This window comes from Scyliorhinus canicula, chromosome 12 (assembly GCF_902713615.1).
Source record: "Scyliorhinus canicula chromosome 12, sScyCan1.1, whole genome shotgun sequence".
Classification (NCBI taxonomy): domain Eukaryota; kingdom Metazoa; phylum Chordata; class Chondrichthyes; order Carcharhiniformes; family Scyliorhinidae; genus Scyliorhinus; species Scyliorhinus canicula.
In genome coordinates, this window is record NC_052157.1 from 142,790,813 (window position 1) to 142,817,767 (window position 26,955).

General features: G+C 47.5%; 1 protein-coding gene across 2 annotated transcripts; it reads right to left on the reverse strand.

Annotated features, from left to right (window-relative positions):
- Positions 1–534: 534 nt before the first annotated feature.
- tp53i13 (tumor protein p53 inducible protein 13) lies at positions 535–25,054 on the reverse strand. 2 transcript variants are annotated; one of them, XM_038814329.1, is made up of 9 exons: positions 24,642–25,054; positions 23,672–23,746; positions 18,218–18,253; positions 15,139–15,197; positions 9,897–9,975; positions 8,034–8,162; positions 6,162–6,368; positions 3,598–4,864; positions 535–1,061 (listed from the first exon to the last, which is right to left on the reverse strand). In XM_038814329.1, the coding sequence occupies exons 1-9, from the start codon at positions 24,753–24,755 to the stop codon at positions 949–951; spliced, it is 2,079 nt and encodes a 692-aa protein (XP_038670257.1). In that variant the 5' UTR covers positions 24,756–25,054; the 3' UTR covers positions 535–948. The 2 variants fall into 2 exon arrangements, with proteins under 2 accessions (XP_038670257.1, XP_038670258.1); XM_038814330.1 differs by lacking the exon at positions 15,139–15,197.
- Positions 25,055–26,955: the final 1,901 nt, after the last annotated feature.

Sequence of the window (26,955 nt, forward strand, 5' to 3'; positions counted from 1 at the left end):
TGGGATAGGATGCGGGCGTGTGCCTAGATAGCGTACACTTTTCAGAGGGTCAGTGTAGACTAGATGTGGGGATTCTATTCTATGATTCAAATCCAGTTATGTCGAACAATTGTGGAACCGAATAAATTAATGCAATGTTTTATTTTATGCTGAACCTGATGACACAACTTGACGGTTCAATTTTAACGTCTTAAGTGTTGAAGGTTTAACATGGTTTATGGGGCCCAGTTGCAAATGATTTGGATGTTGCAGTTTCAGAGGGGACATGATTTGAAGTGTGCAATAACCAGTATTATAATCCTGTGTCTATCACTTCATGATCATAGTGAAACTATTGAAAGAACATAGAACATAGAGTGCAGAAGGAGGCCATTCGGCCCATCAAGTCTGCACCGGCCCACCTAAGCCCTCACTTCCACCCTATCCCCCTAACCCAATAACCCCGCCTAACCTTTTTTGTCACTAAGGGCAATTTGTCATGGCCAATCCACCTAACCATTGGACTGTGGGAGGAAACTGGAGTACCCGGAGGAAACCAAGCACACACGGGGAAAACGTGCAGACACCGCACAGACAGTGACCCAGCGGGGAATCGAACCTGGGACCCTGGCGCTGTGAAGTCACAGTGCTATCCACTTGTGCTGCCCACTAAGTAGTTGCACTTTGTAATTATTGAAGTGAAATTATGAGTTATGAGACAGAACACTGCTAAAACGTTACCTCGACTACCGGGTTCCCGGTAGTGAACTTTTGACAGTAAGATTCACATGTTAATCAAAGTAATTGTGTCACAAATCTTGGATAAAATATATAATTTCTCGGTCGTCTTCTGGACTTTTTTTCCGCAGATATGGTTCCACCTCTCCACTGCAGTCAATGGCTGAGGCTGATCAGAGCTTCGAAGTCTAATGGAACATGGCTCTTGATGAATGAATATCTTTGGTAGCGTTAGTCACTGTTGTCACTCGGAAGAACGCCATAGGGCGAAATGGATTTCTTTTTCTGCGGTGGCCTTTTTTTCCACCTTTTGCCAGACCTGTTGAGTCTTCTCTTGACGACATCTAAAAGAGACCAAGTAACTTTTAATATTAGTAGAGCATTTAAAAGCCGTCCGCGTTGTGAATCAATGAGCCCTGCGGTTGGGGTTCCAGACAATCGGTCACAGCTGATTTGATGGTGTGGAATTGTTTTAAGGAAATTGCCGATTGTTAAAGTCGACGTGGGCCTATTGGAACTTTATATTTAAAAAATGTTTGCAGAGTTACAAAACACGATGTTGACAATGTAGTACATACATAGCACGTTGGCCAATGTATAGAAAGCAGACACTGGGTAGAAAATGGATGCTTAGCATCCATTTGTAATCTGTGAATGACCTCCGAGATTGGTGTTGGGAATTATACCAAAATTTTATGAAGGATTAATAAGGAGGCCGCAAGCCAGGTTAAAGGAGTTGACAGGTATATTGCAGGGGCTGGTTTAGCACACTGGGCTAATTTGCTGGCTTTTAAAGCAGACCAAGGCAGGCCCAGCAGCGTGGGTTCAATTCCCGTACCAGCCTCCCCGGACAGGCGCCGGAATGTGGTGACTAGGGGCTTTTCACAGTAACTTCATTTGAAGCCTACTTGTGACAATAAGCGATTTTCATTTCATTTTCATTCATCTCCTCCCATCCAACGACCCTCCAAGATAGCTGTGTCCCCTCTAATTCTCATCTCTTAAGCATCTCCTATTTTAATTGATTTGCCTTCAGCTGGTAAGGCTGGAGCCTGGAGGTTCCTCCCCTTCTACCCCTCTTTTCTTCATTATACATTCCTTAAAACCTCTTTGACCAAGCTAATGTCTCTCTTTGGCCCACGTGATATTCTGTTTTATAGGGCTCTTGTGTAGCACCGTGGAACACATTGTATTAAAGATGATATATAAATAGAAGTTGCTATCTGCTACAAGACATCTGAGAATCATAGTAACCCTACAGTGAAGAAGCAGGCTATTTGGCCCATTGGGTCTGCACCGACCCCTTGAAAGAGCACCCGACCAAGGTCCGGTGCCCCCACCACCACCACTTCCGTCCTATCTCCCTAACTCCATAACCTAACCTGCACATCCCTGGACACTAAAGAGCACTTTAAGATGGCCAATCCACTTAACCTGCACATCTTTTGGACTGGGGGGAAAACCCACGCAGACACGGGGAGAATGTGCAAACTCCACACAGACAGTCACCCAAGGTCAGAATTGAACCCAGGTCCCTGATGCTGGAAGGCAGCAGTTGGGTTCCTCACCCAAGGTGTGATGCCCTATTTTCACTGAATCGTACACTCGTCCACAACTCTGCTTCCACTGCCTTTTGAGGACGAAAGTTCCAGAGACTCACGACCATCTGAGAAAACATTTCTTCTTATCCACTCTGTCAACAATTGGCTACTTTAGTCCACAACACAATCAAAATCAGGAAAAGAATCGGATGTGAGATGTAAGATTGTTGGTACGGATCTGATGACTATGTTCTGGCTTCTACTTCCTTGATGGAGGAAATTATGCCTTATTGAAGACAAAATGCCGAATAATTGGCATATGGGATCTTGGGATTTATCGGTAGAGGAATTAAGTATAAAAGCAGGTAAGTTATGCTGAATCTTTATAGTGTTCTTGTTAGGTCACGATTGTATCCAGTTCTGGGCAATGTATTTGAGGGTCCTTAAGGTGGTACAGGGGAGGATCACCAGAGTGGGTTCCAGGGGTAAGAGAATTTAGATACAAGGTTAGGGGGGGGAAGCTGAAATGGAACAACCCCTGGAACAATGAAGGCTGAGAGGAGATTTGCTAGCGGGACTCAAGATTATGGTATACTTAAAGTGGAAAAAGTGGTGATCGTACACAGGCTTGGGAACACAGCTTTTAAGGATTTGTGCAAGAGTTGAAAGGGTTAGGTTCAGGAAAGAAGAGGTAGTTCCCATAAGAAATAGGAACAGGAGTGGGCCATTCGGCCCCTCGAGCCTGCTCCACCATTCAACAGGATCGTGGCTGATCAACATTTCCTCACATCCACTTTCCTGCCAGATGAACTATATTTGTATTAATACATATTAGAAGGTACAGATTTAAGTGGCTTTCATTTAGTGATTTACGTGTAGGAAAGGGTAAAACTGTTTGATTCCTGTTAATCAAAGATTTATCTTTTAACTGGAAGTCAGAGTAGGAACTTTGTAGTTAGAGAGGGAACATCTCTCTTAGCTCTGCGAAAAGAGAAATCACACACTGGAGTAAGGGGCAAAGGAAGAAAGTAACAGAAACCTTAAAGAACAGCTAGTCAGGGAAACTAGAGAAATAAGAAAAGTTTGCAGAAAGTCTGAAGTTAACAGAGGAAACTGGAACGAGAACAGAGTATTGTCCAGTGAAGACGGACAGAGCTGAGGAGTTGACTAGTGAGAAGCCAGAAAGATATCTGACATGGTTCTGAGGATTGTGATATCTTACTACAGTTTGTGAGGCACAAGTTGAAATAATTGTGAAGTAATTAGCAGCTGGATCTCAGAGTTGATGGTCGCCCGCTGAACAGCTTGTTAACTGGTGGATGGTTAAAAATTGCTTCACCTGCTACACTTTCTTGCCAATCAGTGCCTGGAACGGGTGCCCAGTATAAACTGTCGCTCTTTATGAATTTCCTGTACAGCCTCGTGTACAGCACTGCCAGCGTAAGGAATACAAATAGAAAAGCCAATGCAGCAGCAGCCCAGGCTGCTTCCTCTGTCCGTGGTGTGGGGATGTACAGTGTCCTTTCTTCAACGCGGCGTTGGGTTTTCTGGAGAGCCCCTGCCTTTAAATTGTTTGAATCTGTGCCGTGAGGCCGAGATGCCCCATCTTCGCATTTACACTTCACGTTGCCGGAATCTAAAGCTGCAGTTTCATTGTGACCGTCCAGAGCATTGGCAATCGCGGTCTCATTGGTCTTTAATGCATGCTTCTCCCCCACCTCCACCTTTTGAAGTGTTCTGTCGCTGCCCACCTCTCCGGGGTAGCTTTTATCAGTATCCTCACTTTGCTTGGCTCCGACGTCATTTTTGGAAGAGATTTCTGAAGAATGCAGTGGCTGCTGAGGTTTTACACCGTTCCCACTTAATTTGCTCCCGTTCTGAATTGTGTGACTGGTGTCCTCATCGAGGCCCTGACTGTCCGGAACGTGGTTGATATTAGCAACGATTCCAGCTATCTGCTGTTGTTTAATGGCAGCGTTCTCAGCCATTTGGCCGTCTGCTTTGCTCGGGATACTGTCACCACTTTTAATTCGTTCTTGTGAGGGATTATCTTCACTAGTGCTGAGTTCTTGGTGGTGCGGAGGAGAATTTGGCCGTTTAACAGTCAAGTCGCCAGTTTTCAAATGCTTGGCATCACTCCCAGACAGAGAGGTTTGTTGGAAGGCTTCACTTACTGGAGGCTCTTTCAAAGTAGGCGTTGTGACTTCTTTCAGAAGTGTGGACTTCAATCCGTCTTTCTTTCTGTTCTGTCCACCTCCAATTTCATTGGCCCCCTTCTTGGACCCTTGGCTTTCGCGGGTCCTGCTCTCCACCCCTTTCTGAGAAACCCCACCAATCACTGCTGGTACATGGGGCTGGCTCCTCAATACTTCTGGATTGACAAAGGAAGTATTATTTGCAGAATTGTTATCTCGCTTCAGCACAGCCGAAAAGGAAGCCGTCCGTTCGACCTTCGCGCTGGTTGGAGGAAGGTCCCTGGTCCCAGAGTTTCTCCTCCTCCTCCTCAAAATCACTCGCCGTCCTTTGCTGAGCACATTTACTCCAACTTTATTCCATTTTCTTATTGCTGACTGGAGTTCACCTTTCCCCAAGTAGTGTTGCAGTTCCTGCCAAAGCAAATGACAATTTTATACATTTCAAAATTGCTTATTTTGCAAGTCAGAAGGAAAACATAGGAGGCGGGATCCTCGGTCGCCGACGCTGAAATCGGGGGCGGTGCTGCTTTTGTGATGCTCCGCCCCCTCAAAAACAGTGTACTCGGAGTACGCCGAACACAGTATGGACAGCCTCAGGACATCACCTGAGGCCCTCCCCCAATGCTCCGCCCCCCGATGGGAGGGGTTTCGGTGAGGGGTGTTACTGGGGGACATTATTTGGCAGGCCGGGTTCATGTGTGGCTGGCGCCATGTTGCACGGCCAGCGCCGTGCGGCCATGGACCCAGCCATTCTCCGGCCGAATCCGTAGGTAAAGCCAGGGGCTATACGCTGCGCAGATGCCAGCTCCCCACCCGACGAAGGATCGGTGCAGCTGTTGCACCGTTTGTATTGGTGTAAAACGCTCCTGTTTCCACGCCGACGCCAGCACTTAGCCTGCAAATTGGAGAATCCAGCCCTATATGTATTTAACTCCTACACCAGTGATACATTCTACACTTTACCTTTCACAGCCCAAGTTTGTCCCGTGTTTAAAACTATTTACACAATTGTGAGATCTCTAAGTATTTAAAAATTACTGTTGATAGACGGGGAGGGTGTGTCAGAACAAGTAGAGCCTTAATCTGTCTTCACCTGATGTTCATGTTCTCAAATAACATCACGATAGCCATGAGAATTCTGGCGAATAGTCTCCACTTTAGTGACCAGCTTGCTTGAGGCCAATTATAGCATCGTGTCTGTTACCTTGACTAATACAGTGCATACCTAGGTACTTCGCCCTGTTCAACTTTACACCAGACACTTATTAAAGTGCCAACAACGAATGGGCTCTTTGGATTTCGTGAATTGTTAATATGATTCATTCAGGAGGTAGCGTCTGACCATATACAAATCCCGATTATTATATTTTTTTTTAATGCCCCAGCAATATTTTTTTTAAACTAAGAATCACGTGCAAAAACAGTAACACTGAAGTAACTGTGCATTTGGGATTGACCAATACCTGAGATTAGTTTTTTTAAAAGCCATGGCCTATTATGAATTTTGAGCCCTAACCTGGTGCAAGTCCAGAGTTTCCCTTTCCTGCAAGCCAGGTGTGTCATGGCAACCATGAATAATTAATTCCTGCTTTGTCTGCATTGGCAACTCCACAGTTTATGCTTAAAAAAAACAAAGGGTTTCTCTGCTTAGATTTGAAACTCTGAAGCAAAGTGATTCCATCTGTGTGTGTTTCCAGGGTCAGTTTACCTTCATTTGCTTTTCAGGGCAAACAACTCTACCATTGTCAGCTGGTGCCAGCTTAGCCCTCCAGATCAGCTGGTAATCGTACGCGCCGTCGTCCTTTATTTCCAAGTTACGGGCCCGCTTTCCATTCCCCCGTAGCCAAGTAACAGCTTCCGCCAGGTTAATCTTTGACATTTCCAGGCTTCTACCCCATGCGACCAGGGCCAGGGGCTGCAAAAGTAGAATAGGAGAATTAAATCGGCCTGGCTTAAAGGAGAGTGTTGAAGAAAGAGAAATTGACTATTAAGAGGGTGGCTCCTTCAGGCAAAAATAATCTGTTCCCTCCGACTACCATGGACTCAAAGGGCCCCTCCCGCCTCACTAATAGGAATCAGAAGAACTTGACAACTCCACCTTGGAGAGTAGGCAAGTCAAATCCACCCCATGTTCTCTTTTCATTATTACGCCAATGCTCCCCCTAGTTTACAGTTCCTATGGTACATGCAGGCCAGATACGAGATGTCCTCATGCCGTCAGTCATGTTAGAAAGTATTTGATTACTTTCAAACTCATAGGGCTGGATTTTTGTGGAGTTGGGCTGACTCCAGAGATTTTTTTTAAAACAGTTGGACAGCAACCAGATGCGGAATTCTCTCCATTTCTGACATCCCATTTGCTACCAGCAGGGTATGCATCGCAGAGGTGGGGAACCCAAACTCTCCATTGTCACTGTTCCAAGGGCCTTAATCTGCAGTACGAGCCGTAAATGTTGGTGAAGGGCAGATAGTGTTTAAGTATCATGATCTTCAATTTTGTAAATCCCCAGGAATAAAACAGGTTAAAACTGTCGCTTAAAGTGGGGGAAAAAAATTCTGCGGAACTGCTTTGGCAGGTCATCTGATATGTGGCTAGAAAAAGACATTGCCATCTATTCCTGCAGTTTCAATGAAGTTCTTTGTTGACATTCCCCAAGAACTGTCACACCCGAGGTCATTATGAATGCCTGACTGAGTTACAGAAGCTTGGAATGCATTTAACTCAGCAGCCGGTGCGAAGTTCACATTTTGATAGTTTAAAGAGGATATTAAAGGATTATCTGTTTTTGAATAGAACATGACTTAACCCTGGAGGGAATTTACAATCTTGGAATGGGTTCCATAAATGGGAGTTTCAGTGTCAAGCGTGTATGAGTGAGAGATGTTAAATTGCTTAGCTTTCTTCCATCTCCACATGGCTGCTGAGATCTGCCCATGGTGGATACTGGGTGAGTGGCTATGGAGGTGGATTGGTGGTGTGTGGGGCATGGGGAGAGTGAGTTTCATGACTTGGCATCGAGGGGGTGTGAGAGGTGAAGGTGGGTTCTCAAACAACTGAGAGGAAGTCCCAGAGAACAGTTGGGGGCCTTCACATCAGACCCCAAGGCTGCCTACTATCTGCTTCAGGGATCAGCAGGCCAAACTCTATCCCCCTCACCCCTCCCTGGAGGTGTAAAGGAGCCACTAAACCGAGGTGGATTTGTCTCAGTCACAAACATCTAGCCCTCAATCTAGAATCTGATAAATAAGAGTCCACAGCACAAAAAAAGCTGCCCAATGCGATCACATTGACTACAATGCTTTGCTATAAATTGGTTTCAGATCGTTTTTGCTCCAAATCGCTCCTAATATGTGCAAACTATATCCAGCTTTCTCCTTGCACTCTCGATAGTGCAAGTTAAGGTAGCTGGTTCGATCCAACTTCATCCTCAGCCCATTGAACAATATACGAGTCCATAATTTATCTTTCAGTGGAAATTATACATTAATTTATTAAAAGCTTTATCAATAGATAATTGGTGGAAATATCATTCTTATAGCCTCAACCCCACTAGCAGTGCTAGCTGAAAGTGCTGCTCACCCATTGCTGACTGAGATTGAGGTGCGGCGTGATGATGTGCTTGTAAGTGCATGCCCTCGCCAGTAGGGAGAGCTCCTCCTTCAATCTGGGATGCACGCACGGATGATAAAGGAAAGCAATGCCACCACGCTAGACAAGAACAACAGAACAATTTAAAAACAGCCATCTAAGCAACTTAACTCTAACTTGTGGAATCATTTAACCAAAAAAAAGTGCAAAATAATGGAAATGAAATGAAATGAAAATCGCTTATTGTCACAAGTAGGCTTCAATGAAGTTACTGTGAAAAGCCCCTAGTCGCCGCATTCCAGCGCCTGTTCGGGGAGGCTGATACGGGAATTGAACCGTGCTGCTGGCCTGCCTTGGTCTGCTTTAAAAGCCAGCCATTTAGCCCAGTGTGCTAAACCAGCCCCCTTAGAACATGTCTTGAGAAAAGGTCAGCAGAGGTGAGAGAGCGGAGGGAAGAGCTGGAAATGCTGCTATAAACGAAAGCTGAGCCGGGCAGCACGGTGGCACAGTTGCTGCCTCACGACGCCGAGGGCCCAGGTTCAATCCTGGCCCCAGGTCACTTTCCGTTTGCAGTTTGCACATTATCCCCGTGTCTGCGTGGGTCGCACCCCCACAATCCAAAAAGATGTTCAGGTAGGTGGATTGGCCACGCTAAATTACCCCTTAATTGGGGAAAAAAATAATTGGGTACTCTTTATAAAAAAAATTTTTTTTAATTTTATTTTAATAAAAATTTTTTAAAAGGAATGAGGGTAGGCAGGATGAAATGTATCACTTTAAAAAAAATAATAATCAGGTCCTCTAAATGTATTTTAAAAAATGAACGAAAGCTCGAGGAGGAAGTTAGGCCAGAATGAAAGCGAGTCCGTTTCCTGACACCCAGGGGCAGCAATTTAAATCTCCATTAGTGCAGAGTCCTGCCAATTATACATGGAATAATGAGGCAGCCATGTGTTTAATAACAGCCAATTTAACAAACTGAAAAATATGTTTGTTGGCAGATGCTTTGAATCGATTCCAAAACATTGAATGAACTAAAACTGAATACTAATAGATAGTTAATATTGCTAGCTAATGATGTTTCTTAAAAGCATCAGGAAGGGCGGCAAGGTGGTGCAGTGGTTAGCATTGCTGCCTATGGCGCTGGGGACCCAGGTTCAATCCCAGCCCCCGGGTCACTGTCTGTGTGGAGTTTGCACATTCTCCCCGTGTCTGCGTGGGTTTCGCCCCCACAACCCAAAGATGTGCAGGGTAGGTGGATTGGCCACGCTAAATCGCCCCTTAATTAGAAAAAAAATAATTGGGTACTCTAAATTTAAGTTTAAAATAATTTTAAATAACATTTTTTAAAAAGGAATGAGGGTAGGCAGGATGAAATGTATCACCATTTAAAAAAAAAACATGTACTTGAATGAAGAAACTAACCAAAATGTTGTTCTAACTCTGGAAATCATGGGGCAAAACGAAAAGTCTCCAGTCACTTGAACAAAAACTGACTGATTAAAGTTTTTTTGCACATGCAGTAAATAAAAGATGGTTAGCCAACATTGTGACATAGTTACTGCCTTTGTCGAAGCTCTCCATTAGCCATTCGCAAAGCGAGTGAATTGCTCCATACAGCCTCAACCGTACAGGTACTCATCATCTCACGTGGCTGCCTCACCTCATTTTATACACCAGCCCAGTGCCTGGTAGTCCATCATTTTCCATTACTCACCTGCTAGACCAGGCAATCAACTGCTCATTCCACAGTCGTAATCCCTTCCCTCCCATTTGGACACCATTTATACTTGCGTGGCTGAAGTTTCATTTGGAACAAAGCAAGCGTAAACATATCAATGAATAATGCAATACCTGCAAGTTGTGGACCCAGCGCTGGGGAGGGACATACGCGTATTCTCCATACATTGCCCAGATTGGTCGATGCATGCCACTGGCCAGTTCAAAAAGATAAAGAGAAAAGGTTAATTAAGTAAGCAACGAGGTGGGTTACCTTGCTCACACACCATCAGTTGGTCTGCTAACACTGTGCACATTTATACAATTCCTCCAAAGGATCAAGACCGCACTACAGTAGGAGAGACAGTCAAACGAGCAATCGCAATTTAAATCAATTACTTGAGGGAGGGGACTGTGGTAACTTCAGACCACAAAGAAGGTAGGTGAATGCGCTGTTTAAAAGAAGGGATTTCTTCTTAGAAATATATAACAGAGTTTAACAATAACAGAGTTTCAGCACAACTGTAATAACTACAAAATCAGGAGCAGTAGTAAAACAGGTCTTGCTTACAGGTCACTCACTTGCAGACTGCAAGAATCTGTCCAAAGCTGGTTTAGCTCACTCGGCTAAATCGCTGGCTTTTAAGCAGACCAAGCAGGCCAGCAGCATGGTTCGATTCCCGTACCAGCCTCCCCGGGCAGGCACCGGAATGTGGCGACTAGGGGCTTTTCACAGTAACTTCATTGAAGCCTACTCGTGACAATAAGCGATTTTCATTTTAGGGGCTGGTTTAGCTCACTCGGCTAAATCACTGGCTTTTCAAGCAGGCCAGCAGCACGGTTCAATTCCCGTACCAGCCTCCCCGGACAGGCGCCGGAATGTGGCGACTAGGGGCTTTTCACAGTAACTTCATTGAAGCCTACTCGTGACAATAAGCGACTTTCATTTTTCACATGCTCGGAATGCTCAACAGACACCAGTAAAGCAATCACACAGGAGAGAGGTTTGTAAGAACACTGTACTCAAAATGACACTCGTTAACAGGGACTGAACATATGGTTGCTAAATCTGCTGATGACACAATGATAGGTCGGAAAGCAAGTTGTGAAGAGGACACAAGGTTCTGACAAAAGATCACCGACTTGAATTATGTATTTCTCTCTCCACTGGTGTGGCCAGACGTACTTCTAGCATGTTCTATTTATATTTCAGATTTCCAATAGACAGTATTTTTCAATAACCACATTGTTAATACGCACTATTGTCAAAATAAATAAAAACTTGCATTGCTCTATTGAGATATTTAGATGTGCTGTCTAGTCATCTCCAAATTTTAAAAATTGTCAACAACATCAAAAAGGAGATAATTCTGAAAAGCAAAATGTTGCCCTGGGACATTGTTTAATAGAGAGATTTTTATTTTCCTTTTTGGGAACAAGGGATACGGAAGGCAGGGGGTTGAGGCAGAGGATCTGCCTGGATGGCATTGAATGGGCGCAACAGGCTCGAGGGGCGATAAAGTCTCTACCTGCCTCTATTTCTTACATTTAGTCAAAATCCCTATTTCCTACATTTGGTCCAAGTTTCTGTCGTGCACTATATGGACAGATACAATGGATTACAATTTGTAGTTGCAATGACCCTGAAATTGGAGTGTGGCCCAATCTTTAGGTTTGCTTTCGGCCAAATGATTTTTAAAAAAAGATAATAAAATACTAATTTTCTAGCTGAATGCCTGCAGAACCTCTTTATTTGGCAGCAGATTCAAACTAAGGCCAGGAAAAGGGCATTTCAAGTCACGGAAATCTCTGGCGGGGAAGGTGAGCAGCTTTCGGCCCAGTCAGCGACGAGCACCATCACTTCATATCGACTGCAAACTCCGGGCCAATAATTCACCGAATCTCAACTGGAAGGATGACTGTAGCGCCCAAATAGAGCAATGTTTAAACTGCGTGCTACTATAAACCCTTAACCCTCTCATTCAATTGCTTAAACAGGAATTTTAAAGAAAACAAAGGCTTTATTCTTCAAATCTTCCGGGGCCCGGGTACATTGTTTAGAGTTGGCAGCAGATTCCGTAAGTGAGACGGGCTCCCAGTGAGATCCCCACCATTAAAAAGGGAGACTATCAGGAGTGACCAAGGAAATTTTGGCTAAGAGCAAGCCCTTAAAGCAATGAGTGCCTGGGATTGAATAGAGGTGGGAGAGGTCTCTGCTTGGCTTCTGCCTGGGAACGCTGAAGTTTAGGTCACGCCACAAAGCCTACTGTCACTGTCCACAACAGCCTGGAAGGGAAAAGAAAATCTCAGGCCCTGGACCCGATTTTTCAATGGTATGGTGGTGAGAAAGAGCAATGCAGGTTGGGGATATGAAGAAAAGTGCAGAAAGAAATTGGGGTTTGGGCAAAGGGGTGGCTGTCGGCATCAGTCACCATCACATTTATGGTGGGACCAAAGAACATAATTATCCCATATGTAATGTAACCAATACGTTACCCTGGACTTATGCAGTCACTGCCAAGTGTAAAACAACGTGGCACAGGAAGGTCTGAAACACGGCGTGAACAGGCCTAGCAGCAGAGACATGCAGAGTCCAAGCAAGGAAAAGTAAATTAGAATGCTTAATTTAGAGTCCAATCATGTACAGAAAGTGACAAAGAGAGGGAAAGAACCATGGGATTGAGGGAGTAAGACGCAGAGAGGATAATTCAGGAAAAAAAAACTTTTTTAAAATTTCTAATAATTAAAGACTGAAGGAATGTGATTCAAAAGTTTTCAGAATTATAGAGGTTGATTCTTGGGAACTGAAATATGCATTAATGATTCATTTACACCCCTGACAGGGGAAGCCTAGACTTTGTTCGGATGTGTAGTGGGCATGTGTTTGAATACTGAGCCACTCAACAAGTGGAATACGTTTTGTGGAGGAGCCGGACAACTCAAATTTGTTCAACTGTAAATGTCGAGTCTCTCGAAGTTCCTATACAATTTACTCCTCACTAACGGTGTCAATAACATCACTATTATTTATTGCTCAGAATCCAGGCCAATATACAAGAGTATGGAGCAGTGTGTGTGGGGTGCCGCACAGTGGCTAGCACTGCTGCCTCACAACTCCAGGGTCCCAGGTTCAATTCCGCCTTGGGTGACCGTCTGTGTGGAGTTTGCACTTTCTACCCGTGTCTGCGTGGGTTTCCTCCGGGTGCTCCAGTTTCCTCCCACAGTCCAAAGATGTGCAGGTGGATTGGCAATGCTAAATTGCCTCTTAGTGTTCAAAAAGATTAGGTGGGGTTATTGGGTTAAGGGGATAGGGTGGAGGCATGGGCTCAAGTAGGATGCTCTTTCCAAGGGCTGGTGCAGACTCGATGGGCCAAATGTCCTCCTCCTGCACTGTAAATTCTATGATTTCTCGGACAGATTTGCTGGACATACACTGATGGTGTGACTCCAGCGATAGCATTCCAGATTATTCCCAACCACCCGTTTCTGAAACAAATAATGCTCATCCGACATCTGGAAAAAAATTGCTTCTCCTTCACTGTTGTCGAGTCAAAATCCTGGAACTCCCTTCCGAACAACACTGACACTAGATGGCCTGCACCAGCTCAAGGCGTCAGCTCATCACCACCTTCACAAGGGCAATTAGGGATGGACGACACATGCTGACTCAATAATGAATAATAAAAAAACCTTGACATCAGACTGCATTTCCGACAGTACCTTTGACCCTAATAATACATTTTAAAGCTCAAAAATAATTAGTTGAAACTTGATTGTGTGACTAAGACATAATTGTAGGTGATTAGCACAGAGCAATGACTTTACAGGTATTAATCATAGATACCAATTGCAGAATTCAATGGCCAACATTAACAAAGAAAATAGTTTATATGGTGACCCAAAATTAATGAGCCACTGCTGTGTAAACAAAGTTGCTCAATTGCTGCCCTTTCCCCCAAACATGGAACAGCCTCCACTGGCATTGATTAAGACACAGAATAATTGTGCCAATGGATTGCTGGAAAACACCATGAGAAGGAAGAGCACTTGCACAAGCAGCATTGCACCAAAGGGATATTTATACCCATTATGAAACTTCACTTGTGGCTCAACACCATCCAGGACAAATGTCCAACTTGATCAGCATCCCATCCCCAAACATTCACTCCCTCCACCACCCTCACACAGTAGCAACACTGTGTACCATCTACAAGATGCACTGCAGCAACTCATCAAGGGTCCTTTGACAGCACCTTCCAAACCCGCGACCTCTACCACCTAGAGAAGCAAGGGCAGTAGACACCTGGGAACACCGCAACCTGCAAAGTCCCAACTCACTCACCATCCAAACTTGCAATTGTATTGCTGTTCATTCAGTGTCGCTGGTTCAAAATCCTGGAGCTCCCTTCCTAACAGCACAGTAGGTGTACCTACCCCACTGGGACTGCAGCGGCTCAAGAAGGCAGCTCACCACCACCTCCTCCAAGCTAATTGGGGATGGACAATAAAGCTGCCCTAGCCAGTGACGCCCACAAATAAAATAAAAGGGTCCATGGAAATGGTTTATTTTGGTTATATTATTTGGAATACAAAATGTGTTGGTCTCTTGCTCTGTAGGCTTAATGGCCCAGTGGACAGAACCTGAGGTCACGATCAAGGCTGGCACTGCAATGCAATCTTGGAGGAATGCTGCACTGGCAGAGGTATTGCTTTGCCGATCCGATCAAAGCTATCTGCTTGATCTGGTGATTTCAATCCCAAAGCACAGTTCAATGAACAGCAGTCGCAGGCACATTCTCCATGGTTTCGCTGGACACCATAAACAGATGAACTAACTCCACATTTCTCGTGTTGCATTTGAATTAACTCCCATGAGTTTTGTCTATGTAACAACCGACGTAGTACGTCAAATTTAGGGCACAAAAGGTGCTATATTTTTTTAAGTTGCTATTCGGTAACCGATACATTGCCTCAAGGCCCCCAATCCATCTAGCCCCGCCAACGATGCTCAAATCCCAGAAACGAATACTAAAACACCCTGCATTAGTGGACGATGGTGCAGATTTTAAATTAAATTCAACACATGGCTTGAAACATTCTGCAACACGCCCTCAACCATTCTGACGTTTTTGGGTTCAAAAAGAAGAGACAAAAGAATTTGAAAGCAAATTACTGCTGATGCTGGAATCAGAAACAGAAACAGAAAGTGCTGGACAATCTCAGCAGCTCTGACACCATCTGCAGAAAGAGAAGAGAGCTAACGTTTCGAGTCGGTATGACTCGGCCCCGCTTTGACAAAGATTAAAGAAAAGAATTGACAAAGGTTACAGAATTTTAACGGTCAAGGTCTTTATTATGCATTGTCGTTTCCCAATACCTGCTTGGAATTTGCTTATTGTACTCAATCCGTTCACTCATGCACACATGGGCAGCTTCCTGTGAACAAAGAAGGCACCTTCCGTCAGGCAGTGGACTTTCTGCTTCGTAAAACACCCCTTATCAAAATGACAAAACCTGTCTCAGCCAGCTCGAGCTAATCCACACGTTACGGAGATAATCAAGACCTGCGAGTACATAGAACATAGAACAGTACAGCACAGAACAGGCCCTCCGGCCCTCAATGTTGTGCCGAGCCATGATCACCCTACTCAAACCCACGTATCCACCCTATACCCGTAACCCAACAACCCCCCCTTAACCTTACTTTTTGTAGGATACTACGGGCAATTTAGCATGGCCAATCCACCTAACCCGCACATCTTTGGACTGTGGGAGGAAACCGGAGCACCCGGAGGAAACCCACGCACACAGAGTAGCTAGATAATGGATAGATTGGGTGGCGGAGCACGCTTCACGCTTGCTAACTGGATACAAAACTGGCCGAGACGAAAGAAGCAAAAGATTTTCTCTGTTGTCTGCAGAGTTGGCATCGGAAATGTGCTCAGGGACATTTCTATTCTGTAACTGTTGACCACATAAAAGCACTGCCCAAGACTGAAAAGTTGTCAAATTGGTTGTACAGCGGCTTCCAGCAGAATAGTTTCTTTGTGCATTCCAACAGAGTCTGCCTTGGTTGAAATTTGTCACTTCTCTCTAATGGGACCACTGTTTGTCTCTTTTACCCTGCTCACTGTCATTGCTTTCTGCGTCACTCCTCATGTTTGGTCAGGTAGTTAAATCTCACTTTCTCAGGGCAGCAGGGTGGCGCAGTGGGTTAGCACTGCAGTCTCACGGCGCCCAGGTCCCAGGTTCGATACCGGCTCTGGGTCACTGTCCGTGTGGAGTTTGCACATTCTCCCCGTGTTTGCGTGGGTTTCGCCCCCACAACCCAAAGATGTGCAGGTTACGTGGATTGGCCATGCTAAATTGCCCCTTAATTGGAAAAAATGAATTGGGTACTTCTCACAAGGACAAGAATTTGCATTTATAAAGCATCTTTGGTGACCTTGAGACATGCCAAGGTGCTCTCCAGCTAATTAAACATGTTTTGGAAGTGCCGTCGCTGGTTGTAACATAGGAAATGTGGCAGTCAATGTATTACACTTTGTAATAAACTTCCAAACTGGCAATGTGACAATGAGCAGATAATCCTGTGAGGGTTACGTGTTTACCAAGACGGCAGAAGGACATCTCCTCTTCCTCAACAAGTGTCGCAAAGTCTTTTATTTGCAGTTCAGCAGGCAGGCCACAAGTTTTATTACTTTAAAAAGGTGCCAAATGGTTTCAAATCCAAATTCTTATTTGAAGCACCTTTGACACGGCAACACTCCTCCACTGATGTACCACCCCAGATTATGTACTAGCGGGGCTAGAACCCACGACGAGAGCCATACCAATCGATGCTGCCATTGCTCCAACAGGGTATGATTACTTAAGGTTGGGTTTGGAAAATGGTGTTGAGGCAGCACAGAAGGGACTTTAATCTGCTGCCAATTGTGTTGTACATAATCTAGCAATGCCCGTTGCTTACACTGGGTGCTAAAGGTGTTCTCCAGCACAAACATTTCCACCTTCGATGTGAAATCCACCACAAAGCTAGGCCTGAAAGTCCACAGCAACCATGAACTTTGTGCCTTCGTAATCTGGGCAGAGCCAATGCTGATTAATTGGGGGCCATAAATGACTGCAGTTGGCCAACAACCTAACATCAGGCTAACTGTCAGAACCTGTCCCGAGAAGACAGTGAATGTGAACATAGAACTTGCACTGAATCGGAGAACTGGTTCTGCTCGCTGACACCATATTCCGAATGAGTCAGTTAACCACGCTCGAGACATAAATCGCAATTACAGGAATGTTGCACCATGACTATGGGGACCAGAATAATTGGATAACAAACTACGGCACAGATTAGATTGCTCCTCGTGAAGGAGCAGTACTTTAAACAACATAGTACACTATTCCATAGAATCCCCACAGTGCAGGGGGCCACTCGGCCCATCGAATCCGCACCGACCCTCTGAAAGAGCACCCGACGTATGCCCACTCCCCACGCCCTATCCCCGTAACCCCACCTAACCTGCACGTTTTTGGACTGTGGGAGGAAACCAGAGAATCTGGTGGAAACCCACGCAGACACAGGGAGAGCGTGCAAACTCCACACAGACAGCCACCCAAGTCCGGAATTGAACCCGGGTCCCTGGAGCTGTGAGGCAACAGTGCTAACAACTGTGCCACTGTGAATTTTGTAAGAGCGTTATATTAAAAATTCCCAAACGGAGATGCAGCACAGCTCACTGAGGTGTGCATTAAACTACGATGTACGATTAGCACATTCAAAAAGTGATAGGTATATAATGAATTACCAATGAAGAAGATATTTCCCGGCAAATTAAACTTGCATTTCAAGCAAGTTTCTTGTAATTTTAGATTTAGAATTACTGGTTAAGCAAGACTATTTTATCTGCACTACTATTTGGAAAACTGATCCATCAAACCTATCTTTTATGTTATATCTTGGTTACACTTTCATCATGGGAAATAAAACACTGTCTCTGTACAAGTGCAGAGTGGTTCCACACTCTGCTACATTGCACAGATCATGGCCATCGTTAAGGTGTAAGGCCGGAAAGAGAGAGGGCGGCCAGAAGCACGTGGTGGGCAGGGAGATTGTGAGGCCTGGAGGAAACATTGCTGTTCCTACTAGCCCACAGGCAGGGCAGTGAAGGGATGTAACTTCGGATTCAGCCCTTCTCACCTGCTGATTTGCCTAGGCCTACGTGAAACCTGGCTGAAATAAGTTAAAAATAGAAAGACCAGTTCGAACAAAGGCCACGCTACGATATTTAAATACCCAAGCCACTGCCTTCAAGCCAGTCGACACCCCTCATCCTGCCTCTGTTACAACTGGAAGTTGGAGGAACTGAGCCATGCTGTTTCCATTTCTGATATTTTTTGCATTTAAACCTGGGACATTACCCCAACCCACCCAATGTGCCGGTAGTATTTAATCGTACCTGTTCAGGATATACTTTGGCCACACCTGGAATTACCTGGAGGCAAAGAAACACAGATCATAAGGTGATACACAAGCAACATATGTACCACACTTTATTTCACAAAAACAAACATTCCAAATTGTTTTACTGGTGTGCCAGTTAATTGTGTTCCCTTGACTATATGCCAAGTGACTGAAAGTCTGTTTACTGACACAAAGGGCTTGTGAGATCAGACGAGGGAGCTGGATGCTCCTGTCACACACTACGGCAAGAGGGAACTTCAATTGGTCTTTTCAGAAGGCAATTATTAGGTTCATTCAGGCCGAGTCCCAACATTGGTAGATTGAAGTATCGCCCCGTTTTATGGTGTGGGACGGTTCATTTGGCTTCAGCAAGAGAAAAATCACCTTGTTGCTGGATGGTGTTAGCTGCTTCTGACTGTGTGGTGGCCCAGTTCACTACGAGGTGTCAAGCGCCTGGTGTCGTACTCTTGAATGTGGATAGCTCGGAATCTGAAAATTGTGTTCTTTATATGAATTCCCCAGAAGAGCACAAGAAAGGGGAACAGGAGTAGGCCACACGACCCTTCGCACATGCTCCACCATTCAACAAGATCACAGCCAAATTCCTACATCAACTAGAGTTTCCAGCCAGATCCACATATTGTTCGATTCCCTGAGTGTCCAAAAAGCTATTGGTCCCAGTCTCAGGTATATTCATTGACTGAGCATCCATAATCACCGATGATAAAAGTGTCACCTCACCTCGGTCCAAAATGGCTAACATCTTAATCTCAAACGACGATCCCGTAGTTCTAAACTCTCCAGGCAGGAGAAATATTCTCGAGAGTCTGCCCCCCCCACCACAGAAAATGTATACGTTTCAATGAAATTTATTTTCCAACGGCCAGAAACCTTCAGCCGACTCTATTAAATTTCTCCTCAAAGAAGAACCGCCCCATCCCAGGAGCCAATCTTCAAGGTAAGTATATCCTTCCTTAGGTGAGATGATCAAAGCTGTACACTGTGCTCCTGATGTGGTCTCACCAAGGCCATACATAATTGCAGCAAGACCATCTTCCTCATACTCCAACCTCCTAGCACTAAAGGCAAACATACTTTTGTGCCTCCCTCATTGTTTTCTCTGGACGCACACTGTGGCGCCCTTTAGCTCAGTTGGCTGGAAAGCGAGCAGGTTAATCAGATTAATAAAAACGGGGTTTAATCCCCGTTCAAGCGGCGGTAGAGTTGGGGGGCCTACCTCCTTGCCCCACCCATGGTAAATATTGATGCCACTTTGCTGTGGCTATTGCCAAGGACCGGAGAAGGAGAAGAAGAAGAAATTAAACTGAACTGCAGGAAGCTGCAGACTAACAGTCTGTGATTTGCTTACAAGGGCACCCAAATCCCCCCTGAATCATAACGCAAGTTCATCTCACCTTTCAATAAATATTCTTGTTTTCCATTCTTCCTACCAAAGTGGATAATTTCATACTTCTCCAAACTATACTCCGTCTGACATCGTTTCATCCAAAGACTTGCATTTATAAAGGGCTTTTCACCTCCCCACTGGATATCGCAAAGTGCTTTACAGACAATGAAGTACTTTTCAAAGTGTAGCGATTGTTGTGATTTAGGGAAAGCTGCAGCCAATCTGCACACAGCAAACTCCCACAGGCAGCAATGTGATAATGAGATGTTAATCAGCATCACAATATTGACCAGGACACCCGGGAGCACCCCCCGCACCCCCTCCCCCCAACCCGCACCCCCCCCCCACCCGCACCCCCCCCCACCACCCGCACCCCCCCCACCACCCGCACCCCCCACCCCCACCCCCCCCACCCCCCCCTCCCCCACCCCCCTCCCCCACCCCCCTCCCCCACCCCTGCACCCCCCCCACCACCACCCCCCTCCCCCCACCACCCGCACCCCCCTCCCCCCACCACCCGCACCTCCCTCCCCCCACCACCCGCACCCCCTCCCCCCACCACCACCACCCCCCTCCCCCCACCACCACCACCCCCCTCCCCCCACCACCACCACCCCCCTCCCCCCACCACCCGCACCCCCCTCCCCCCACCACCCGCACCCCCCCTCCCCCCACCACCACCACCCCCCTCCCCCCACCACCCACACCCCCCTCCCCCCGGTCTTCTTCGCAATGCTGCCATGGGATCGTTCACATCCACCCGAGATGGCAGATTGGTCCTTGGTTAAGCGCCTCCTCACAGCTTCTTTTCACACCTAGCCCTACGTCATCAGCCTGAATGCATTACACTTAATCTCCTTACCTAAATCAATGGATTGCAAACAGTGGAGAGACCCAATCACTGGTTCTTGCAGCATTCTGCTGGTCACTACCTGCCATCCCACGAATGCCCACCTGTTCCTACTCTGGGTTTTCCATCTGTCAACCAATCCGGAACCCACGCTAATACTTTGCTCCAAAACCTCTGAGCCTTAATCTTGTGGCACCTTATTGAATGACCGCTGGGTCCTCTCAACTGCGCTGCTAGTCAAACCCTCAAAAAGAACCCTCCAATATAATGCCTTCAATATAAGAGAGTCACAAAGAAATCCAAAATGGGTAGAGACGTTTCTTCTGACTTCCAAAGAATGGGGAGTAGGTGGAACCTGCTGCCACAGGGATTAAAGCTGCCGGCATATGAAGGAGAAATGATCAGAGGGATACGATGATGTATTTAAATGAGAACAATATGGGGGGGGGGGGGGGGGGGGGGGGGGGCTCGAGTGCAGGATCAACACCAGCTTGGACTGGTTGGGCTGAATGACCCATTTCGACATACCTTCTCCTATACAGTTCTGTGCAAAATTTGTCAAACACAATTTTCCTTTTGTAAAACCATTCTGCCTCTGCCCATTCAGGTTAGGAATTTGCTGAGGACCCTGTTACAATGTCCTTCCTAATAGACTGGAGCATTTTCTCTACTATTGTTGTCAGGTTAATTGGCCTATAATACCCGGTTTCCTTTCTCCTTCCTTTCCTGAATAGCAGGGTTGGCAAACTATGGAGACGGGATCTGGTGAATTCTGGAAGATCAAAACCAATGCATTGACTAGACCGGCAGCCTCCACTTTTAAGGTCCGAGGGGAGTTTTCTCGCCTCCCCCCCCCCCGCTGTGTGTTAGTCGGTGGCAGGAGCTGGCCTGCGGTTGGCCGGTGGCGAGACTGTCTGCTCCTGCCACTGTCAACGGGATTTCCCGTTGAACCCATCCCCATGCCGCCGGGAAACCCGTGACAGGGGTGCGCCATCGGCAGAACTGGAAGATCCCATCAGCATGAACAGCCGGAAGGTCTGGCCCCTAGAGTTTAGCTGATCAGATCCAGGGAATTTGTAAACGTTTCACCTCAATGATTTCTCCAGTGCTTTTTCTCATAGAATTTACAGAGCAGAAGGAGGCCATTCGGCCCATCGAGTCTGCACCGGCTCTTGGAAAGAGCACCCTACCCAAGGTCAACACCTCCACCCTATCCCCATAACCCAGTAACCCCACCCAACACTATGGGCAATTTTGGACACTAAGGGCAATTTATCATGGCCAATCCACCTAACCTGCACATCTTTGGACTGTGGGAGGAAACCGGAGCACCCGGAGGAAACCCACGAACACATGGGGAGGATGTACAGACTCCACACAGACAGTGGCCCAAGCCGGAATCGAACCTGGGACCCTGGAGCTGTGAAGCAATTATGCTATCCACAATGCTACCGTGCTGTTACTTCATGTTCCTCACTGTTAATAGACCCTCAGTTTCCCACAATTTCCAACAAGTTCCTGGTGTCTTTTATTGTGATGAAAAACAAAATATTTGTTCAATATCTCCGCCATTTCCTTATTAGCTATTAAAATGTCTTCTGTTTCAAAGCTTAAGGGATCGATGTGTACTTTCTCTAAACTCTTCCTTTCTACATACTTACAAAAGTTCTTGCCAATCAGATTTATATTCTTTGCAAGTTCACATATTCAGCTTTCCCCCTGCTTGGTCACCTTTTGCTGAATTTTAAAACCCTCCCAATCCTCGGGCTTATTACTCATTTTGGCAGTGCTGTAATTACCTTTAACGTAATAAAGCACTTCACAGGAGCGTTAGCAAACAAAATATGACATTGAGCCACACAATCAAACATTAGGTCTTTTGACAAAAAACTTGGTCAAAGAGGTAGGATTTGAGGAGTGCCTGAAAAGAAAGAAAGTGAGATCGAAGCGTCGGGGGGGGGGGGGGGGGGGGGGGGGGGGGATTTTAGAGCTTAGGCAACTGAAGGGGTGGCCACAAACAGTGGCACGTTTAAAATCAGAAATGCTCGAAGTCAGCATTAGAGAAGCACAGGTATTGAAGGGTTGTGGGGTTGGAGAAGGTTACCAGAAACAGGGAGGAGCCCAGACCAAGGAGGGATTTAGAAATTATGACAATTTTAAAATCAAGACTTTGCTTGACCTGGAGACATGGGTTATAAGGAAATGGGACTTGCTACAAGTGAAGGGCAGCAGAGCTTTGGATAACCTCAGGTTGATGATGGGTTAAATGTGGGAGACCGGCTATAGAATAGTCAAGTCTCGAGGTAGAAACAGCATGAGTGAAGTTTACAGCAACAGTTGAGTTGAGTTACGGGTGAAGTTGGGGTAACAGTTGAGTTGAGTTACGGGTGAAGTTGGGGTAACAGTTGAGTTGAGTTACGGGTGAAGTTTACAGCAACAGTTAAGTTGAGTTACGGGTGAAGTTGGGGTAACAGTTGAGTTGAGTTACGGGTGAAGTTGGGGTAACAGTTGAGTTGAGTTACGGGTGAAGTTTACAGCAACAGTTGAGTTGAGTTACGGGTGAAGTTGGGGTAACAGTTGAGTTGAGTTAGGGGTGAAGTTGGGGTAATGTTACAGAAGTGCAAATTAGCAGCCCTGGTATTGGTGCAAATATGGGATGAAAAGCTCATCTCGTAAGCAAATGAGGCATCAAGTTTGTGGTTTTAATTGTTGCCGAGGAGGGGGATGGAATCAGTAGCTAGGGAACTTAGGGTGTGATCTAGTTAGCTGCGGGCCTGGATTTGCGCCAGCGAGATCTCTGTTTGAGATCTTTCCTCTGTTCCCGCCCTCCAGCAATGTAATCAGGCCCACGCCCAAAAGGAGTGTATACCTGATTTCCATACATTTTAATAAAATAACATATAATTACTGGGCTTGACACCGTACCGGCTGCCCATGATGCCCAACCCCCACCACGGTAGCGCGTCATCACACTGGTGCAAATCACTGCTGATTTGTTTTTAATGAAAACCAGTCGTGATGACCACACCCGGTAGGGAGGGGGTGGGCGGTGCCTGTAGCCCCCACAGTTGAGGGATATACGTGGGCATTTCCCTCTGATGCCCTGGCAGTGCTAGATAGCGCTGGAGTTTTTAAATCCACAATGGAATGTATATTCACTGTGAATCGCTGAGGGATCCTTAATACCTTACCCTTTCTGGAAGTGGCCAAGTGGGTCCAGGACAGACAAACTGTTCTGCTGGCGGTAAATCCATTTGAAGATTAATCTAAAAAATAAAAATGAAGTGATTATAAGCAAGCAAACCAATCTAAATGAGTCAGCAATTCTGACCCAAGCAATATTATTGAAGCAATCATCTGTCAGGAAAACAGAGACACCTTATTGGCAATGCCCAACAGGTAAAACATTGCAGGGCGGGAACAAGACAAAGTCCCTTGGCTCATTCCTCGAAGAACGTCACGCCATTAAATTGACCCTTCAATTATGCTAAAATAAAAGGAAAATACTGTGAGTTGTGGAAATCTGAAATAAAAACAGAAAGTGCTGGAAAAACCCAGCAGGTCAGGAGAGAGAAACAAAAGTTAAACGTTTCGAGTGGGTATGCCTCTTCTTCTGAGTCTTTCAATTATACTGACCGCACTCCACTGGAATGCCAAATTTATACCAAATTCTGGATTTTGATGATAGATTCCATTAGCTAGTCGGTATGAAATAAATCAGGATCTTCAGCAGTTCATAGAATCCCTACTGTGCAGAAGGAGGCCAGTTCGCCCATTGAGTTTGCATTGACCCTCTAAAAGAGCATCTTACCTCGGACCACACCCCCACAACCCAAACTACCCTTCTGGACATTATGGGGCAATTTAGCATGGCCAGTCCACCTAACCGCACATTTTTGGACTTTGGGAGGAAACCGGAGCAGACACGGGGAGAAAGTGCAAACTCCATAGTCACCAGAGGCCAGATATTGAACCCGGGTCCCTGGCGCTGTGAGGCAGCAATGCTAACCACTATGCCACCCTAAATGGTTTGAGGAAGTATGTAGAGATTAACTATTAAACGTGTAGAGATTAACACAGGAACTGCAGTTTGCATTAATTTGAAAGTAAGTACAAGGAGTGAAGAGTTGCATTGGGAGGGAGGGTGGGGTACACACTTACCTTGCCATTGTCACAGGGAGCCCGTCGCGTCCTCGCCTCCGTGAGAGGCAAACAGCAGAGGATCAGCAGCCCTGCCGCCAGCCCCATGGAGCTTCCGCACCCAACCCCAACCATAACCACTGGCTAAACCCCCACCCGGCCTGCCAGCCACCCCGGCAGCCGCTTCTCAGTGCGGAAGAGGCGGCAGCTCCACCAGGGGAGCCCGAGGCCGCCCGGCTCCCTCCCTCCGCCCTCACTCACTCACTCTGCTGCAACATGTCGCCCCATTCGGGCAGCGGCTTCCCAGCTCCGGCCGCTGGAGTCCGGCCATCGCTGCCAAGCCGCTTGCTCTCTTCCTATCTCCCTGATCGGAATGGTGGTTTGGGAAGTTGCGCTGCGGGCTCCGCCGGACGTTGCGCTACGGGCTCTGCGGAACGTTGCGCTGCGGGCTCCGCCGGACGTTGCGCTGCGGGCTCCACGGGGAGTTGCGCTGCGTGCTCCGCTGGAAGTTGCGCTGCGGGCTCCGCAGGGAGTTGCGCGGCGGGCTCCACGGGGAGTTGCAGTGAGGGCTCTGCGGGGGGTTGTGCTGCGGGCTCTGCGGGGGGGGGGGGGGGGGGGGGTTGTGCTGCGGGCTCTGCGGGGTGTTGCAATGGGGGCTCCGCGGGGTGTTGCAATGGGGGCTCCGCGGGGAGTTGTAATGGGGGCTCCGCGGGGAGGTGCGCGCGGGCTCTGCGGGGGGTTGAGCCGCGGGCTCTGCAGGGGGTTGCAATGGGGGCTCTGCGGGGAGTTGCGCTGCTGGCCCCACGGGGAGGTGCGCTGCTGGCCCCACGGGGAGGTGCGCTGCTGGCCCCACGGGGAGGTGCGCTGCGGACACTGCGGGAGGTTGAGCCGCGGGCTCTGCGGGGGGTTGCGTTGCGGGCTCTGCGGGGGGTTGTGCTGGGGGCTCCGCGGGGTGTTGCAATGGAGGCTCTGCGGGAGGTTGTGCTGGGGGCTCTGCGGGGGGTTGTGCTGCGGGCTCTGCGGGGGGTTGTGCTGGGGGCTCCGCGGGGTGTTGCAATGGAGGCTCTGCGGGGGGTTGCAATGGGGGCTCTGCGGGGGGTTGTGCTGTGGGCTCTGCGGGGGGTTGTGCTGGGGGCTCTGCGGGGGGTTGTGCTGCGGGCTCTGCGGGGGGTTGTGCTGCGGGCTCTGCGGGGGGTTGTGCTGGGGGCTCTGCGGGGGGTTGTGCTGCGGGCTCTGCGGGGGGTTGTGCTGCGGGCTCTGCGGGGGTTTGTGCTGCGGGCTCTGCGGGAGGTTGTGCTGCGGGCTCTGCGGGGGGTTGTGCTGGGGGCCCCGCGGGGGGGTTGTGCTGGGGGCTCTGCGGGGGGTTGTGCTGCGGGCTCTGCGGGGGGTTGTGCTGGGGGCTCTGCGGGGGGTTGCAATGGGGGCTCTGCGTGGGGTTGTGCTGGGGGCTCCGCGGGGGGTTGTGCTGCGGGTGGTTGCACTGCAGGCTCCGTCGGAGGTTGCGCTGCGGGCTCCACAGGGAGTTGCGCTGCGGGCTCCGCGATGGAACTCAGAGACCTGTCTCCAAACTGATACAATTCCGATGTAACAAACCCAGGCTCAGCAGCTATGATGCCCCAACATCGCCAAACCCCCCCCCCCCCCCCCCCCCACACACAAACCCCGCATCAACTGAATCAAAATGTTCCCTCAGCCTCTTGCCATCCACTCCCCAAAGCAAACCTCTGTCTCCTCTCCCCAAACCTTTCCGATTGGAGACACTGGGTCGATTTAATTGACCATTCAAAGAGGAGAGATGCACAGATTATAATTCACCAACTGTCCAGTCCACTTCTGCTTTTCTTTAACTTCAACTTGCAGGGGGGCTTACAGGAAACGTTGAAAAAGCTCAGCAGGTCTGGCAGCTCCTGTGTCTTCAAATGCCTTTCGCGTTCCGAGGGTTTTAACCTTTGATTTGCCAGCATTTCCCTACACATAACACACATGGGCATTGCACCCTGATTTACAGTGGAACAATTCAAGAACGCACACCTCAAGAATTCAGCTTCTTCTAATTGGGTTGATCACCAGAGGCCCTGGAGCTCACACCAGCACTGCTGGCAGCTACAAAATGGAAGAATCTCTCTCGTGCCCAGAACATGTGATGTCAGTGTACTGGGCGTGAGACCTGCTCTCTGCCGTCGCTTCTGGAGAGACGACTCCATCGATTTTTAACAAGAATCTGCCATCCTGGCTCAGTGCGCTGACGTCTGGAGGAGGCGGTCTGCGTTGCTGGGCACCAGGCCTGTGCACTGCCGAGGGGGGGGGGGGGCACACACGCGCGGGACGGCTGGCA